At 46.1% G+C, this 18,765-nt stretch overlaps 2 protein-coding genes across 2 annotated transcripts in view; one reads left to right on the top strand and one right to left on the bottom strand.

The window, feature by feature from the left end:
• The window catches only part of cnksr2a (connector enhancer of kinase suppressor of Ras 2a), a 41,021-nt gene extending 29,024 nt beyond the window's left edge, over positions 1–11,997 (top strand). Inside the window, exons 15-24 of the mRNA XM_068710241.1 lie at positions 980–1,155; positions 2,161–2,234; positions 2,332–2,403; positions 3,318–3,385; positions 3,578–3,675; positions 4,160–4,378; positions 4,629–4,770; positions 5,335–5,559; positions 6,143–6,330; positions 9,219–11,997. Of these exons, the coding sequence (XP_068566342.1) occupies positions 980–1,155; positions 2,161–2,234; positions 2,332–2,403; positions 3,318–3,385; positions 3,578–3,675; positions 4,160–4,378; positions 4,629–4,770; positions 5,335–5,559; positions 6,143–6,330; positions 9,219–9,416 (1,460 nt within the window). The 3' untranslated portion in view covers positions 9,417–11,997. The remainder of the gene's footprint in view (positions 1–979; positions 1,156–2,160; positions 2,235–2,331; positions 2,404–3,317; positions 3,386–3,577; positions 3,676–4,159; positions 4,379–4,628; positions 4,771–5,334; positions 5,560–6,142; positions 6,331–9,218) is intronic.
• A 763-nt stretch (positions 11,998–12,760) lies between these two features.
• On the bottom strand, positions 12,761–16,588 carry LOC137872040 (kelch-like protein 34). The gene has a single exon (XM_068710243.1). It carries the CDS (start codon positions 16,234–16,236, stop codon positions 14,437–14,439), a length of 1,800 nt encoding a protein of 599 aa, XP_068566344.1. The 5' UTR covers positions 16,237–16,588; the 3' UTR covers positions 12,761–14,436.
• Between the last annotated feature and the right edge of the window lie 2,177 nt (positions 16,589–18,765).

Genomic DNA, 18,765 nt, shown 5'->3' with positions numbered 1-18,765 from the left:
TTTATACTTTATCAAAAATGATGAATCCCTGAAACCTTCTGCTTCCTCTCTGTCCTCCATCAGTGTCTTTGCCTCTTTTGACCCAAAGCCGCTTGTCTCCCTTCACCACACTAACGACGGTCAACGTGTTTGAAGGGACTTTTTTTTTCACCATCTGCCAACGCGAGAAGCTCCAAAAGCTTTAGATCCATCTGCACTTCTTTTTCTTTTCTTTTTTTTCGGGCAACAGCTTTGTTTGTTTACAGATATTAAACCAAAGTTTGAAAATGAGTGCGATGCTTAAAAGCTGAGCGGTGTTCTTATCAAACAAGTAATGGAATGTTACTTACTCCTTTTGGTCTGAGAGCTAGAGATGAAATTGGTGATGGTATCAGACCTTTAGTTCCTAAAACAAAATAAGCTTTTGTCCGTTTTCAAGATGTATAGTTTCCTCTACATCAGAGAACGTAACTTATTAATCATCTGCAGAGTCTCTCTAGACCTCAACCCTGTTCACACGCTATCCATGTTTGATAAAAATATATATATACTGCACTCTGCCGCAGAAATAAAATGGGAAAATTGAATTGCGTTCCCCTTTAAAGCAGAACGACTTTTGACACAACACAATAAAAGTTTCTCAGCGGCCCTCGACCGGGAGCCAAGTTCCCCCCGGTAATCTCTAATGAGGAGGCTGTTGCTACGGGGCTTTTATGCCAGAAGCAAAAGGCAATTTTTTTTTTTTTTTTTTTTTTTTTTTATGAAACACCTCTTACCCTACTGCAGTGCAGCAGCGTTCTGTCAAGTCCAGGGACTGAACTGTTGCCAAGAATAATTGAGACATTAGGATTTGGCATTTTTGCGAATGCTTTTATTCACACTGTGTGTGTGTGTGTGTGTGTGTGTGTGTGTGTGTGTGTGTGTGTGTGTGTGAGAGCTCTCTTTCAGTGTTCTGACTGGTACATTCTCGCTGTCCTTCCTTTTTGTTTCGTTGTTCCAGGACGGAGTTTGGCCTCCCTGAGTCGGAGGCGTGTTTCCTGCAAGGCGCTGGGCAGAGGAGACTGCGAGGGCTGGCTGTGGAGAAAGAGGGATGCGAAGGGTTACTTCTCCCAGAAATGGAAGAAGTACTGGTTTGTTCTGAAGGACAACTGCTTGTACTGGTACATCAATGAGGAGGTGAGTCTGTCCTCCTCTTACCTGCACTTGTACTGACACTAGGATATGTTTGTAGTGTAATATATATATATATATATTAATATATTAAGAAAGTATCTGAAACAAAGAGGCAACGATGCAATTTGTCACAGTCTGCGCTTGCTGTAACTCAATAGGAGCTTGACCTCTGTGACAAAGACAAAGAGAGAGAACATTGTGCAGAAGTCCAGCTTCATGAGTGAATGTTACAGCTGAAGGATGAGACAGGAGAAGTATAGCAAAGGGAGATATTAGCCGGATTTCAGCCTAAATGTGTGTTAAGTATCAGACCCTCATGGTTTTGAGACGCGCTAGCGGCAAAAGGTTAATGATCATCTTGGTTCAGACTGAGATATCTCAGCAGCTGTGGTTAGAAGATGAATCCCGATGCTCTGACTTTTTCGCTATCGCCACCGAGGCGTTAACGTTTGTGATTCTTAGTGAGTTCAGGTAAAAAATTCAGCTTTTTTTTAAAAACACTTTTCAACACAGTTTCTGACCAAACACCTGCAAAAACTAACAGCGTTATTATAGATATTTTGTGTTTAGTGCTAATTAGCAAATGTTAGCACGCTAACACACGATACCTAAGATAGTCAGCTTCATCTTTGTGGGCAAGTTAGCATGTAGCTCAAAGAGTAGAGCAGCTAGCGTGGTTTTAGGCTGTTTTAGGCTAGAACTACAGCGTCGTGCATGTAAACAAGCCGAGCTGCAGCTTCAACCAGATGTAGAGCCCTGTGCAGTTACTAACATGTTTCAGTGTTTGCTTTCACTCAGAGACAATGGTTTGAAATGATTTATGTAAAAATTACAGTGGTACAAAACAAATGTACGTTGTTTTGAGCGAACATCTACAACGGAGGTGGCAATTGCAAAGTTTGCACGTCATTTATGGGAAATAAACCACATCAAAAACAACCTGGAGTTATCCTTTTAACATTTCCCATTAGCTTATCATTTCTTCTTTCACATCTCCTCCGGTTTCAGGACGAGAAGGCGGAGGGCTTCGTCAGTCTTCCAGAGTTTAAGATCGACCGGGCCAGCGAGTGTCGCAAGAAGTAGTGAGTCCGTGATGGAAACCGCTGCATATTTATGTGTTTATGCTCCATGTGCAGTTCAAAATAACTCCCTCTACCCTCCACTCCCATGTCTCTCTAGTGCTTTCAAAGCATGTCACCCCAAGGTGAAGAGCTTCTACTTCGCAGCAGACGGAGTGGACGACATGAACAGGTAAAGCAGCATGTGCTGAACACGGGTACGGGGTCAGGCAGAAGGGCAAACTCCACGCTGGGTGGCAAGAGTGCAGCTTCTTGTTTACGATCCCCAGAGCACAAAGCGAGTGTGTGTTTCATTTGATGATGAAAGGAAGGACATCAGTTACTATGTGTATGAAAAACATCATTTGCAAGACACATTTCCATAGAGACTCCAGTTTTTTTTGACATCTGACATCGATCACTTCAAAGAGAAAACAATAAAAGACGATTTGTACTGATTGAACAAACAAGATATGACGCGTTAATTAGTGAGCGTGTGTATGGGCCCAAAAAAATTAAGTTAATATCTGAGAGAAATCTACGAGAAGAAGACTTTGATATTCTCTGAGATTGAAGTGATACAAACTGATGTGAAACATTTATGAGACAGAAATTAAAGTCATAAATTTGACTCTCTGAACCAGAAAGACTTTTGCTTTTGTCTTTTTTTTATAGCACCTCAAGTATTCAGAGTCTTTGAGTTTTTTCTTGCAAATGTATGACTTTGTACGCTCACTGAATATTCATATTTGTTCCGTAAATTTGAGATTTTCTTCTCGTAAATGTATCACTCAGATAAGAGTTTTTTTGTGGTCAATTTGATATAAATATATATATTTCTTTTCTCCCTATAATGCCTGTAATATGCTGTTGTAGCTTTAGAGGTGCTGATAGACAGATTGTGTTACTCCTCGCTGCTAAGCTAAGCTAAGCTAAGCTAAGCTAAGCTAAGCTAGTCGTCTCCTGGCTCGATAGATATGAGATACGGTGTCGAATTTTCTCATCTCCCTCTCCGTAAGAAAGCAAACAAAACTATACTACTAAACATATTGTAACGTAGATGTGGACGTGATTCACTGTAGCTGGATGTTCCCCCTTCTCTGTCAGATGGCTGAGTCGTCTCAACATGGCCGCCGTGGGCTACGCAGAGCGAGAGAGGATACGCCAGGAGCAGGGTGAGGCTTCGCTCAGTGACCCGCTCACAGGCGCGATGGTGTCTTCAAGTACCAAACTCCTCCGATTCCTCCTCCTCCCCGTTGTATTTATTGCTGGCATGGTGATCCCAGAGTGAGAGAGCGACGGTGTGTGTTTTCTGACTGTGTGTGTGTGTGTGTGTGTGTGTGTGTGTGTGTGTGGGTTTCCTGCAGATTACTGGAGTGAGAGTGAGCATGAGGATGACACCACCTCCAGCCCCAAACAGGACAGTCCCCCACCTCCATATGATACCTACCCACGGCCTCCATCAGTGAGTCACACACACACACACACACACACACACACACACACACACACACACACACACACACACACACGACTGTACTACGCACTCGTATAAAGTACACGCTGTACTTGAAGGCAATAATCACGCTCAGTGCTCCTCCGCAGTCCGTTTTAACAGTTAAAGTTATTGCTAATTTAGCCTACAGGGAGTGGTGGGTACAAATTTAGTATAATTGACGCTATAATTGGCCCACATGCTGCTGTGCTCTACATTAAATGTCTCGTATTTTTTAGCACTGTTTTCTTTCACACTGGGGAGGTAATACTATTTTAACATCCTTGTAATAAAGCATCTTTGGTGTTTGCCTTTTTCTACAAACACTCATTGCCACCTTTGTCTTTGTCTCTTTCTTTCTCACTCACACACTTTTTTCTTTTTTTTTAAATCATCCCCGGCGATCAACCGACGTCTGCCACACTTTCCCTCTCTCTCGCCTCCGTCCCGTCAGATGAGTGCCTACTTGGAAGGCCGGACCACTCGGCTGTCTTCCACGGAGACGTCTCGTTCCCGCTCCTCCCAGGAGGACTTCCTCTGCGGCGACGCGCCCGCAGTGGCCGCGGAGCCGCAGTACCACCCTGGTCCTCTCGGGGGCGGCACCACGCACAGCGGGCGGAAACCAGGGGGCAGCAGCAGCAGCGACGTGCAGTACAGATGTGACGCTATCGAGGTGCAACTGAAGGCCTGATTTACATTCATTTTGCTGTGATTTCCCAGACAATTAACAAACGTTTTATTACCTTTTTTTCTTTGCTTTAGCGCCACCATCAGGCCAAAATGTATCTGTCTTAATACCACATTCATGTTCTGCTCTTTTAAGCCTCACCTTTCGTCAGATCGGAAAGCTCTCCACAGAACATATAACGCATATAAAGTCATGCAAAAACGTTACTGACGGGCACTCGTTTGTTTCCCTGTAGTACCGGTCCAGTCCCGCAGGGGGCAGCAGTGAGACGGGGTCTCCGGGCCGTTCCTCCTCGTCTCAGAGACGTTCCTGGCAGGACCTGATCGAGACGCCGCTGACTGAGGCTGGACTGCACTACCTGCAGACCGGACCGCTAGGTAACCCTTCGACACGCACACCGGACCCAACCAGCTGAAGAACATCTAGTCTTTAAATGCAATGCTTGAATTGATTCCATTAAAGGGCGACAGCGTCAGTCCCTCTCATGTGTTGCCATTATATTCAGGTCACACCCGATTTTTCCCTGAAAGATAAATACCGTGTAATGTTTAACAACCTTTATATATATATATATATATATATATATATATATATATATATATATATCCATCTATTTATCTGGAGAAAATGTTTATTTATTTAGTTTCAAGTGTTAATCTGAAGATAAGCTCCTTGAGATGCACCATCTTTAGGCACAAAAGTACGGAAATAAAAAGACATTTAAACAAACATTTTATAAATACATTAATAATAATAGTTATAATAAATTAAACAATCCAAATGACACAGGACAACACTTATCAAGGCTGCATGTTGAACCTCTCCAGTTGTTTTCTTCATGTAAAACCGTGTTAAAACGAATGATGCAGTTACTGTTATTATCATTATTTCGATTGACCAGAACTTGTTTGCTGTTCCTTGTTATGTCTCTTGGGTGACAGAGGACGCCGTCTTCGCTGAGCCCTGTTCGGGTGGCGGGACCATGATGGCCGGAGCCGTTTACACCCTCCCCGCGCAGAGGAACGTCCCGCTGCCCATGGCCATGCAGAGGCTCATTCCTATGGCAACCCAGGGAGGGAAACCCCGCAGCTTCACACTGCCGCGAGACAGCAACCTCCACACGCTGCTCACGCCGCCTGCGAAAGAACAACAGCAAACGCACAACGGTGAGTCCAAGCGAGGAGCGTCAGGGAGGACATGTGCAGGGATGCCAAGCGAGAGCAGCAGAGGAGAAAGTGTGACACTGAGCGACGGCCTCTAGAGACCGAATACGAGAATTATTTTAAGGTGAAGACGTCAGCGCATGTGCCAGGAATAAAAGAACGCTCCCAGGCAGACACACTTCCGTTTAAAACCGTCGTCGGTATCGAGCAGGGTGACACAGTAATACGCTGAGCCTCGCTAATGAGGCCGATGAGACAACGCTGCTCTGGTTGGCGAGGTGAGCCCGGCGGCGTGCGGAGAGAACAACTGAAAGAGTAAACAACCAAGTGCAACAATCGTGTGAATTCTTATTTAATCAGTCGAGCAGAGGGAATTAAAAAAACCGGCCAAAGTGGAGAGGACAGGCCTGAGGCGGAAGGGAGAGAGACAGGAGGACGTCACCGTTAATAATACAAGTCATTCTAGTGGGGAGGTGTGTGCTGCTGTCCTCCAGCGGTTGAGATTAAAACTATTTTTTTTCTGACGGCTCTTTTAAACCAACGTTAACGTTCTGTCTCCCCCCCCCCCCTCCGGGCCGCGGTGAAGGCGGCAGCGAGGGCGCCTCCCTGGGCGACCTGTTCCGGGCGTGCGAGCAGGGCGGGGTGTGTCCTCTGGGTCGCGGGTCGGACGCCAAAGGCCAGTCGGAGTGCAGGCAGTCGTTCCTCCGGCGGGCCGCCGACCCTCAGCTCAACGAGCGGCTGCACCGCCTCCGCATACTGACCTCCACGCTCAAGGTTGGTCCGCACACCAAAAACACAAAAGTCAGCACATTCACGTGGATTATCATGCACACACAAAGAATTAAACAACATTTTCAGTCCTCTTTTGAGACGTTTTACAAACCTTTCTTTTGGTTTGTTTTATATTAAAGTTATAATCCTTAATATTTCCCTCCTGGTCCAGCAATCACTTGTTGAGCAGCTACTTCGTCAGAAATATCACAAAACCTGAGTTCTGGACAAAATGAATTAAGCTCTTCATCTCACAGCTCACTTTCGCTGCTCCTGCAATATTAAAAACCGATCTGTTGTTAAAATAAATGCTATTGTTTTCTGCTAATGCTGAAAAACAAAGCTGTGATTCGCTGGTTGAAAACTCTAGAATGTGAAGCAGCAGCAGCAGCAGCAGCAGCAGCAGGACGTGTTTGCTCTGCTTCAGCAGTGACTTAAAACAGTCTGTAGGAGGCTGAGTGGTCCACAGTGAAGCTGTGATCTGGATCCAACACTGGAACAATTCAGAGCTACTTACTGACCATGTAATGGTCCAACAGGAGTCCGTTTCAGGAGCACCTTAAGGATTTTAACTTTAAACTTCATATCTCACTCATATCTCACCGCTTTGTTGCAATTCTTGCAGAAGAAAAATGATGCAATTGATCCCTTCTCTTTGTTCACCCCTTCAACTGGGGAAGTTCTCTTTTTGAATTTTCTCATCCGACTCAGACTGAAAGTGTTACTGAAATACCTTTGCCTCCATTTACACACAAATGCACTAAAAAACCACATTCAAATAATGGATCAAGCGATGCTATCTCCATGTGCATCTGTAGCTGTAATACACCCTGATGTACACACACACACACACACACACACACACACACACACACACACACACACACACACACTGTCTCTGTCTGGTTTAGTTTCAGTGCTGTCATTTGTCCCAGTCTGTCTCTCGGTCCTGGTCTGAGAACTTTGTCAAGCAGCCATGTGTGGCTTCATGCTGTGAGGTCAGTGGTGCTGTCTCTGGGCTGGGTGCCTGTGAATGGCTCTTTTTCTGCTGTGACTGTTTCCATCATGTTTGCATCTTTCGTTGCTTCCTGCGTGTTCGTGGGCGGGGTTCTCCGTTGCTACGCGTAGCCGCGGTAGCTTCTCTCTGCGAGGGGTTCTGTGGGCTTTTGGCTGCAGGCGTCTGCCGGTGCAGGCTGGCTGGAGGAGCGGACTCGTTTGTTCCCTGTCTGGCGTCTCTTAAAGGAATACACCAAGTCTTTTTTAGGGGGGGGGGTACGGTACTGGATGAACTGTACCGCCTTCAGTAGACACCAAAAGTCCTCCATGTGACCCTGGCAGACCCAGAACCGCACCGGGTCGTATTTGGTGCGACTAGCAGCGACTCATTCGATGTCGTTGCTGCGGAAAAAACAAAAAGCGTATTTTCCACGTTGTCTTTTATTGGTCAAAATTGAATCGGTGGAAAGTAACTTAGTACATTTACTCAAGTGCTGTACTTAAGTACAGATTTGAGGTACTAAGTATTTGCTTTTTTCTTCTACTCCGCTGCAGGAAAAGGTTTTATATTTTTACCACTTTATGGCCTTTACACACTCGGGGCGTGACAAATAAACAACACAAAAAAGCCGAATCCTCGCCTGCAAATATATTTTCTAAATCTACTCACAGTGATGCAAAAGAGGACCAATTACCAGGATCCTCTTCACCCACACTGTCTGAGGTAAATTGTTGTCGAAGCTACTGTAAGATATTCTAGTGAGAGAATTTGAGTTCCCACAGTTACGCAGTGCAAATGTCTAGGGCTTTTATTGTGAAAGGAAAGAACAGAAGGACTGGATCCTGTCTGTGCTGCCTGTCGAGGTTGAAAGGAGTTATAAAGTTTGCCATCTTGCGCCTTCGACCTGCATTCTCTCTAGTGTCCAGCAGGGGGCGACTCCTCTGGTTGTATAGAAGTCTAGTCTAAAATGACTCTACTTCTCTCTTGATTTATTCCCTCAGTAAACATTGTAAACATGAGTTCATGGTCTCAATCTCTAGTTTACAGTCTTCTTCAATACAGCATGATGTTTTATGGTCCATTTAGAGTCATGCTTTAGGGGGCGGGGCTTACTGTGATTGACAGGTTGCTACCACGGCGTTGTCTGGTCTGGGAGTTGCCCGTGTTTTTAAACCTTTAACCTTTTCACGGTGTGTTTTCACTTCATGGAAGTTGATTGTAAAATCTTAGACACTTAAAAATGACTTTAACATTGTGAACTCGAGGCGTCAAAACTGTAGTACACCAACCAGTGGTCGACGGCGCGGTGACCTCGTCCAGAGTATACGTTTTTAACACGTCCGCTCTGCACAGCGCGATTGGTCGATGTCTTTAATCGCAGCGCGGAAGCTCAGAAAAATCCTCCTTCTACCGAAAAAAATTGGCTTTTTCGCTGCGCAATATTTGCTTTCTGTGTGAAAGTACTCATGACAAAAAAAAAAAACCCTTCAAAATTGTTTATGCCGTGCAAATTAATCACACAAAAATAAACCCCGTCTCTGGTGTGTAAAGGTCTTTAATTACACTTTTTACATACAAAACCTTCACAGAGCTCATACAGCATCAAGCAGCTGAAATAAGTAACCGATTAATCAGTTAGTCCATTGACAGAGAATTAACTGGCCGCTATTTTGATAATCCCAAACCCAAATATTATTCTAATTAATGGCTCATGTCTACAAAAACGAATGTGAATCCTCCCCCAGAACTTAGTGTATCCCGTTAAGTGTGTGTGTTTTTGCTTCACGTGTGTGTCTGCGTTTCAACAGTTTAGTGGTCTAAAATTATAAATCTAAAAAAGTGCACCCCCCCCCCTCCCCCCTCTCCCTCCTGTGTTTCTGCATCCCCCCCATAGGACAGGGAGGGGGAGCTAGCGCTGATTGACAGGCTGCTGGCCAACCCCCAGCTGTCGTCGGCAGAGTTCCAGGAGTGGAAACGAGCCTATCAGGAGCTGTTCTCTCAGGAGCCAGACTCGACCGCTGACTCAGACCCCGGCCCGCCCCTCACCCCCTCGCTCTCTCACACGCACTCCTACATCGAGACCCACGTCTGACGAGTCCGACACACACACACACACATACACACACACACACACACACACACCAAACACACACACTCAAGCTCGAGTTGCCCTCATCTCCTGATTCTGGAAAGAGGTTTGCGATCAGCGACTGGACTTTAGGGACAGCTTGGCTCCACGTCCCGATACCGAAGGGGTTCAAGTGCACCATGACAGCTTTTCGGAGGAGGACGCCCCTCATGTCGCATCACTCTACGAGCTGATTGGTTATGGCCACTGCAGCTGGCTCAGGGAGGCGGACGACTAACTGATCCTTCGGTGTTACGCGTGTTCAGCTTTCGTGCTCTTTTAAAGCGCTTTGGATTTACTGTCCATCGGTTTGTCCCTCCTGACGTGGACGAAGACCTCAGAGTCCGCGAGCCGCCATTGCGCCACAGTGTTTCATCCCGCACGGCGTCTCACAGACGCACATTGTATTCTATCGAGCCTTATACTCGATGATGTTTTCTGTACAGTGAGTGTTACAGCAAAGAACAATTAGCGGACTTCTGGTTTGTTCTGGTTTGGTAGAATTAGGTACTGTACTGTGCTGGGCTGGACCTGAATCATGCACACTCGCCTCCTGGAATAAGACGCCTTTAAAGGAAAAGTCCACCCTAAAAACAGCTTCCCTCTCACGCCGTCGCTTCACTTTCTCCGTCAGTATATGACTTTACCTCCAGCGAGACCCGTCCCAGAATATAATCATTGATATCGATCAGCTGCCTCCATTAGAGCTCATTAATTAAACTCGAGACCTAAATGTTCCCTTTAAATCACAACCACTTTGGCGGAAACATGAAACATCTTCAGTTTTAATAATGCATGACACTTTATTATTGTTTTATGCAAATAACATGTCCATAAAAACCAGCTCATGGTCAAACAAAGGCTTTCATATCAGCATAGAGAAAACTGTAATATCTTTGATTGCATTCCCTGATCTTATGGATAGGTCACATTTCGTTCAATGCCGTCTCATAAAAATACTTTATGTGCCCATATGTACATTGAAAGAGTTCATGTAGTCCATAGCGGTCATGAAGAAAACCATCTTTTACACTAGGACACTCGGATCTGCTCCGAATTTGAATGGGATCCACCATCGCCCATGTTACCCCCCTCCACCAAACAGAAGATCAAGCCAGTAGTTTTCTCTGTTACCAACAAAACAAACCGGAAAAAAGGAACCAGGAGAGTTCAGAACTTGTAGTTTTTCCGTAGTCCTGCTCACAAACAAACCCAAACACGAAACCTTTTCTTTTTGTACTCAACAGAAATGCATTCAATGCATTATTTGTACCATTGCATCATGTACCTGTCCTATAACAAAGAGTCCGTTGAGGTGCGGACGACATGTTGTCCACAAAGACCTTGGACGGGGGCAGACCGCAGTCTTGTTTTTTTTTGCTTCTGAACCTGTTTTAATTTGTCTTTGTGATTTTTTTCCGTGGCTTTAACGGTCAACCTCCCTTTAAAGGCTTTGAACACCCACTCTGATTTTTCTCCAGTTAATCCGGTGGATTAGACCTCTTCTCGGTGTGGGCGGGACCGTGTTTGATTGTCACCTCGCTGAGTTTCCCCTCAGTTAGAACGGGACGAACCGCACCTCTATCGTTCTGATTGGTAGATTTGTGAGCTGGTGGATTCCCATCAAAGCTCCGGTCCACCTTCAACCTGAACAGAGGGCCGATCCAGTGAAAACACACGAGTGGGCGCTCAGAGGCTTTAGCGCTTGAAATACGGTCCCCATGAAAAGGATTGTTTCGTTCCTGAAAGAAAAGAAATCCCTAATTAAAGTAATAAGCAAGGAGCATCACCACATAACTCCTGAAACTTCTGTTATATAACCGTGTGAAAGTTTCTAACAGTGAATTTTTTCCTCAGAGACCGTTTGGCTCTCTGTGTCCTGCATGCAGCGGAGAGAACACGAGGAAACATTTGCATAGGAATTGAAATATGGATCTAATAAAAAAAAAGAAGCTATTTTAGTTTTGTTATTTGTACGCCGCAGCCAAATGGCTTAATACTCAGAGACGCTGCACAAAAACTATGAAAGCAATCGTGCACACAGACACACAAAGACCTGCACACACGCCAATAAACACACACATCGCACAGTTTGAATGCTCTTTCTATGCTGCTGCCCGTGGTTGGTTGTAGTAGCATGTCTGTACTGTAGATAAACACGGTGTTCCTGTTCTCTTGTTGTGTTTGACGTCTCTAGATGCGGTAGAGCTCTCTTCATAGAGAGCAAACTAAGTGTCTTGGATAATGTTCTCTACTTCTATCAGGTTATTTTTGGGGACGGTTGAGTAAAGATTGTTTTAATGTCCAATCTATAAATTACGGTAAAAATAATAAGTATTTATTTATCATCTTATGTTGTTGCTGTCGGAAGGAGAGGAGTGGATAAATAAAGTGTGGTCGTTTGGATATTGAGGTGTGTTTGTGGTTTGTTTTTCGCTGCGGTGGACGGCGAGGAGGAGGAGGAGGAGGATGAGATGAGCTCCGGTAACAGCTGCTGCACCGTCGCTGTCAACGGGGGAGAAAGAGAGAGAGAGTCCATGACGAAACCAGCTGAGATCCTCTGGTTTAGAAACTCTACTCTGCTGACCAATCACATCCCCCCCCCCCCACACCTTTCTCTCAACGCTTCTATCACCGACTCTCCTGCAGCGCGACTCAAGTTCTGCTGGCAGTTACAGTTTAACTAGACGTGGTTCCATTAATAAAAAAAGCGCTGTATGGAAACGGCAAAATTCGATGGATTTTCCTCAATTTCCGGAAATTCACCTAATTGGTATTTCCAAAATTTGCTTAAAGTGTTTCGCTAAACTAATCCTATCAAGGAGTTAACCTGAACTGGTTTTCATTGATAAACCAGGTTGTGAAAGAACTGTCACATAATATGCTACTTAGTTTAATGACTCAGCTTATTCAAATAAAGTAAAAGTAAGTAAAGACACATATCAGAGCTAATCACGTTGGCAATTCAGTTTTATACATTTTTAATGGTGATTTAATAAATGTATGATTCATGTTTTGAGTTGATTTGATCAGATTTTATAATACATATTCACTATTTCATGACGATTACCAATTGGAATGTTTTTTGGAATGCAAAAAAACTTAAAAACAGCTTAAAAGTCGATGCATTAATTGAAATTATGTCTTCAGGATTAAATGGAAGTAGCTGTTACCCACAAATCATGCATACGATTCCCTGCAAATGCTTCTTTCTTTTTTTTTTACCCTGCAGCTTTAACCTGCTTCGTTCCATTTGGTTGTCAGTGCAGATGGAGAACAAGAAAATAAGAGCCAACACCGTCGATGTCCTCGGTTTGCTTTTATTTCTATATCTATCTTATAGAAAACCTAAATTATTCATCGCTTGTAAATAGACGGGAATGTCACGTGCATCGAACATTCGTCTTCCATAAAATATTCAGCTTTTCTGTTGTTATATTACATTTTATAAATATGTCCACCTTCACCTTATCTCCTTCTTCTTCTCCATCGCCTCTTATGTGGCGATAGCCTCCTCCTCCTCAGCCTGGCTCAACCCCCTCGCAAAAGCACATTTGTTAAGGACTTACCTTCGTCCTACTAAATCTCCTTACCTCTCCTCTACTTGTTCTCAAAATCCCCTTTATCTCCCTCCTTGGCTCTTGTTTTATTCCTCCTCCTGGAACATTGTCACAATCGGTCACAGGAATATTGACAAAACACCTTATATATCGCTTCATACCGGTGGTTGCTTGTTATTAGCACTTGATGAATGTATCCGCTAAATACTTGAAAGCAGAGATGATAAAATGACAAAGCCGAAGAGTTAAATTGCACTTTTCTCTTTCCAACAATCGATCAGATCAGTGAGTGATTGGACTTGGACATGCACTCGAAAAACAAAAACACAAACACAATCAAATGCCCCTTTTTAACCTTTTTTTTAAACAGGTCTTGACATGTTTGTTTCTTTTTAAATGAATCATTCAACCTCTGAGGATCAATGCTTATTTACCTCCTCGCCAGGAGTTCATGTGTAAAAATGTACCACTCAAAAGAAGCAAACATGTGTTAGCTTAGCTTAGTAGCAAACTAAAGAAGGGGAAACAGCTAGACCTGTTTTGTCTGAAGGGAAAAGATGTGTACAACAACCTGTTATGCTCACTAGTAAACAGGTTTCATGTTGTTTGTTTAATCCGTACAAAAACTGAATTGTTAAAAAGACAAGTTCTGGTTTTGCGTGAGGTCACGTTTATGAGAAGCGCTAACCGTCTCCCGGTTTATCATATTTAGCGTGCAGACATGAGATGTGGTGAGGATCTACTCTTCTAACTCTGACAACAAAGAGATCCTTAAATGTCAAACGCCTACATGTAGTGAAAGAGTAGCGTAGCTTAGCATAAAGACTTGAAGCAGAGGGGAAATGGCTAGCCTAGCTCGGACCGAAATCGTCCGAGAAACAACTTCAAAGCTCAGAACACGATCTTGATTGTTTTATCAACACGTTTTACAAAAGGTTATGTTCTTTAATTTAACAAAATGTTTAAACTACTCCTATAAGACGAGCAGCTTAGCTCAGGTCACGGACGAGTAGGACGGGAAAACAGCTAGCCTAGCTAGCTCTGTCCATAGCTCACAAAATCTATACAAAAACCAAAGCCATGCTAAACTAATGATGCTAAGCTAATTGTCTTCTGGTTTTACCTTGTTATTAGATCAATCTTATTGTCTAATTCTCAGCGAGAAAGAATGCTTATTCCCCAAAGTGTCAAACGCTTTCAGAACATTTCACTTGTTTTATTGTTATTTTTCTAAATACCCTGTGATAGTACACATCTGTTCTCCTCTAGTGAGGCGAGACGAGTGGTTTCATGGCTGAAACCAAATGGTTTCAGGGCCTTGTAAATGTTATCGCGTGTGCTCATCATTTTGAGACGACGTTGCAACTATAAGTGAAATTGCCCCACTCTAGAAGTGTAGAAGTGTTCTTTCATGATGTGCACTTTTAGTCTGGAAGAGGCAGCAGTGTGCACTCGGTCCCAGTGAGAGGTCTGGGCAGCTGACAGACCTCCCTCCAGCGATCTGTCTTGGTATCGTACTCCAACACGCTCTTCACTATCACCTCCTGTCCGTCGCTCCACCTCCTCCCGCCGAACACCAGCAGATTCCCGGACTGCGTCGACGCCATCCCGTAGTCAAAGGAGCCGGTGAGGAGCGGCCGGAGGCGGGTCCAGCGGTCTGCCTGCGAATCGTACTGCTCGATGTCGCAGAAAGGCTCGTACATTCCCAGCAGGGCGTAGATGAAACCGTGGGCCGTCGCCAGGCGGTGGCTGAACCTGCCGATGGTCATGGACGCTCGCTTCTCCCAAGCTCTGCCTTTGAGGTCCCAGAACAGGACTTCCCTGCTGCCCTCTCTGCGGTCGTCCTGGTTACCGAGGCGGTTGCTGCCGCCCTGGTTGCCCGAACGTCCGCCTGACGCGTAGATGCCGCTGTCGAGCACAGCAGAAGCGTGGCCGTAAAGGGGGCGGGGCATCTTCGCTCCTCTCCTCCACGCTCCCACGGCCATGTCGTAAAACTCAACAGAAGCTAGAGATGTGTGCGTGTCGTCGCCTGGTCGCGCGTGGCGTCCCCCGATGGCGTAAATGGCGTCCTCCACCACGCAGCAGGTGAACTGCTCCCGCCCCTCCAGCATGGACTCCATCGTCTTCCAGTGGTCGAAGCGGGGATCGTAGCGCCACACCTGCTTGGATGTCGCCACAGTGACGGACTTCCTCCCATCCTCGCCTCCCTCGTTCACTTCCCCGCCGCCGATCACGAAGAGGAAACCCCCCACCGAGCACACGCAGGGATTTCTCAGTCGCAGCGGGATCCCGGAGCTCAGAGCTGAAAACTTCCTGCTTCTAGGATCAAACGCCAGCATCTGCTGCTCCGGCCAATCGGGGCGGGATCCTCCACCCACAAGCAGCACGCGGTTGGCCGACGCCCTGAGCGTCGACTGTTTGCTCTGTCTGATTGGCTGAGCTGAGCCCAGCCCGTGGTACTCCAACGCCCGAGTCAGCTGGCTTCGGATGAGAGGCGTGGCCGTGGCTCTGTGGGCGTGGCTGAGTTCGGCGAGGTCAGAGGGGGCGACCAATCCGAAGCGCAGATGGCTCAGCAGGAGATTTGATTTCAGCAGAGGGAGGGGCCCATTCTCATCCAGCCAATGCAGAGCCAGCTTTACGAGCTCCACCTCCTTGACGCCAGGTATCTCGTCCGCATCGAGCACCGCCATCAGTGATTGCATGTTCAGCCCGAGGAGGTCGTCCCTGCTGTCCCGCAGCAGCGTCCCCATCTCCATAGCGATGGTTTGATTGGCAGCTTCAAGGGCGTCTGACAGGCCGTGATGCTCGGCCAGGTTAGCGTAGCAACAGCAGTTATCCGCGTTTAAACCATCCGTCATGAAGCGCTCACATATTGACACGGCCGTCTCCACCTGCAGGTACCTGGCTGCCTCTAGCACGACAGGAAGTGTAGGCGATGAGATGCTGAGCCACCCAGAATACAGGAAGTCCAGAATGACGTCTAAACCCTCAGGTGTTAGCGCCGGGAGGCTAATGGAGCCCGCTAATCTCTCTGCGGTAGTCTCTCCAAACAGAGCCCAAAAATACTCGCTGGAGCTCGCCAGAAGGGCGCGATGACAAGGGAAAGACACACCGCCGACCTCCAGGACGACGTCGCACATGTTTCCCTGAGAGCGCAGGCGCTGGAAGCCGGACAGAAGTCCGGTTCTGTGGGACGAACTGTAGAGGAGGGAGTAGCTATCCATCCAAAAGATAAGGGGTGAGAGGATTAGAGATGGGAGAGAAACAGTCAAAAGGAGGATTAATTGGTGAAGGGGGAAAAAAAAAAAAAGCTTAGTCAGGAAGCAGCAGCGAGAGGGAAGTGAGAGGAGGAAATGTTAAAAGCAGAGAAGTGCCGTCAAAGAAGACGCGCTAAAGAACGTTTGACAGAAAGAGAATCAGACATTAGTCGGAGGAGAGGATAAGAGGTTGAAAAGCAAAAGAGCAGGAAGTGATGGGAGAAGACAGGAGAGCTGAGAGGAAAAGAGGGTAAAGTGAGCGTCCTCAGTCGAGGTCTCTCCATCTGTGTTCTTGTTCTGCTCTGTCTGCGGCGGCGGGCATGTGACACCATGATAGGAAGGATCCCAACACCCCCTTACAAAGACACACACACACACACACACACACAATCCAATGCTCACCCCTCCCTCACCCTGTTATTGGCCCTCGGACTTGTTTCCGTCCCAAAGCCTCCTGTCTCTCTCTGTGATGTCCCGGCTCTGTTGGCTTTTGCGTTTGTCCGCTGCCCTTTTCCTCGCTGCGTCCGGGGAGGGAGTATCACCACGAATACATGCATCCAACACAACACACCAACCGAGGCAGGCGAGCAGATGCGTGGGCAAACACACCCAACACACACAGACAGACACACACACACACACACACACACACACACACAGAGGGAGCCTGGCGGGATTGTAGCGCCTAACCCCCGGCGGATGAACTCATTGGTAAATACAGCTGCTCGCAGTCTGCAGACCGGGATTCCACCTATCTGTGCCCTCATAGCCATGGCGACAGGAATAGACAACAGGGACACGGCGCGTATCAAAACCAAGAGGACGTTTTGCCAAGCTGTCAAAAGATGTTTTACAAGCGCCAAGAGCAGCGCATTGCATTTTGGTATCAGAGTAAGCCGTGTCCTTCTGGGAGGCATTTAACCTTATTGTGACATGGGCGGCGATGAAATCATGCAGATTGATGTCATCTTCTTATTTTTAATGCGGAGGCACGGAGGGTGGTGGTGGTGGTGGTGGTGGTGGGGGTGATCATGAATACTTGTTTTCAACACCAGGCTACTTGGTTGTCCGGCGTGTTTTACAGTCGTCTGGATCGATTGTGCCGCTCTGATGCGTTCACATTAGTATGCAAACGACATGGCTTGATCGCACACTTACAAGCTCTCTGCGTCGTGCATGTTTGCGGTGAGTTACGGCCTCCTGAGCGGACGCCGGCTCACGCTCACAGGTTTGTAAGAAACGCTTCCTTTGCAGAGTGTTCTCAGTCTTTCCTCCCGTGCGGTTGTTTAAACAGCAGCAGTGTGTTTTTCTCTCTCGCCGTTGTGACCTGATGGAGGCTAAACTTAGCCACAGCTGCTCTGAGTGTGGTCGTCTGTGTTGGACATGTGATGTGATGATGGATATCTGCTGTAATGGCATGTGTATGTGTGTGTGTGTGTGTGTGTGTGTGTGTGTGTGTGTGTGTGTGTGTGTGTGGGCTCCGTTAATGCAGCATTCCTTCTTGAAACAGTTGGATTTGGAGGATCAAAGTGACTCTATGCACAAAGACGCCCCTGACTCACACCTAAAACCCACTAATGCTGAATACATGTGCACGTAAAATAAGAATGTTACGGCTGGAAATATCAGGGCTGAACTGACTGAAAGACTCTCCGGGTCACACCTTCCATCACAGAAAACATGACGTTTTAATTTGGTTTTGTCAGAGTTTCAGGGTATTTAATTATTGTTGTATTAATCAGTGCATGCATTATGTGACACTCTGTTTACTGTGAATCTCCTGACACCCTCAGAGGGGGAAAAAAAGGAAGTCTCTGCCACCAAGTAATCCCCTTTGAACATCACCTTTGAAACTGAGCTGTCACGTCCTGTCGCCTGTCTTTGTCGGCTCATACAGCTGCCAACTTCACCAGAGAGACGATGTGTCCCCTCAATGCGACAAGGAAACAACGAGAGTCTACGGCCACAATGGCGGCTCTGTGAGGGCGTTCTCACGTGTAGCTAAAGGCTAAAGTCAGCATGCTAACGATGCTGCAGGTCTACATTTGTACTGAGGTTAGCTTAGCATGTTTGCGTGCTAAAACTTAACCGATGATGGCGCTGCAGGAAAGGTTAAGAGTGGAGATAGAGTCGGAGGATGTATATATATATAGAACTGTGAATGTCTGCACCACATTTTGTACCAATCCATGTTGCAGATTTCTACATATTTCAATGCATAAGTGAAACGTTTCACAGGAATAATTTGACCTGCAGGGGGCGCTGCAGGAAAAGGATCCCCAACGTTAGTCAGATTCCTCCTTTGGGAACCTTTAATATCTGACCTTAATTTCATGGCAATACATCCATAGAGCCACGCTCCTCGCATAGCTAAAGATGTTCTAATTACATAAAGCAAGTATTTTTAAAATGATTGAAGTAAAAACATACATAACTTGTAACCACTGTGTTCTCCTGTACTGTTGTAGCAGATGTAGGCAGTAATGAATAGAACAC

The sequence above is a fragment of the Cebidichthys violaceus genome, unplaced genomic scaffold (genome assembly GCF_023349555.1).
Source record: "Cebidichthys violaceus isolate CVI_PGR_0920_01 unplaced genomic scaffold, fCebVio1.0.p SCAF_15, whole genome shotgun sequence".
Lineage (NCBI taxonomy): Eukaryota > Metazoa > Chordata > Actinopteri > Perciformes > Stichaeidae > Cebidichthys > Cebidichthys violaceus.
This window is presented reverse-complemented; position numbering and strand designations above follow the sequence as displayed.

What these genes read in the sequence shown, in the direction of transcription:
- LOC137872040 (XM_068710243.1), bottom strand. Translation starts at nt 16,236, where the DNA reads ATGGATAGCTACTCCCTCCTCTACAGTTCGTCCCACAGAACCGGACTT.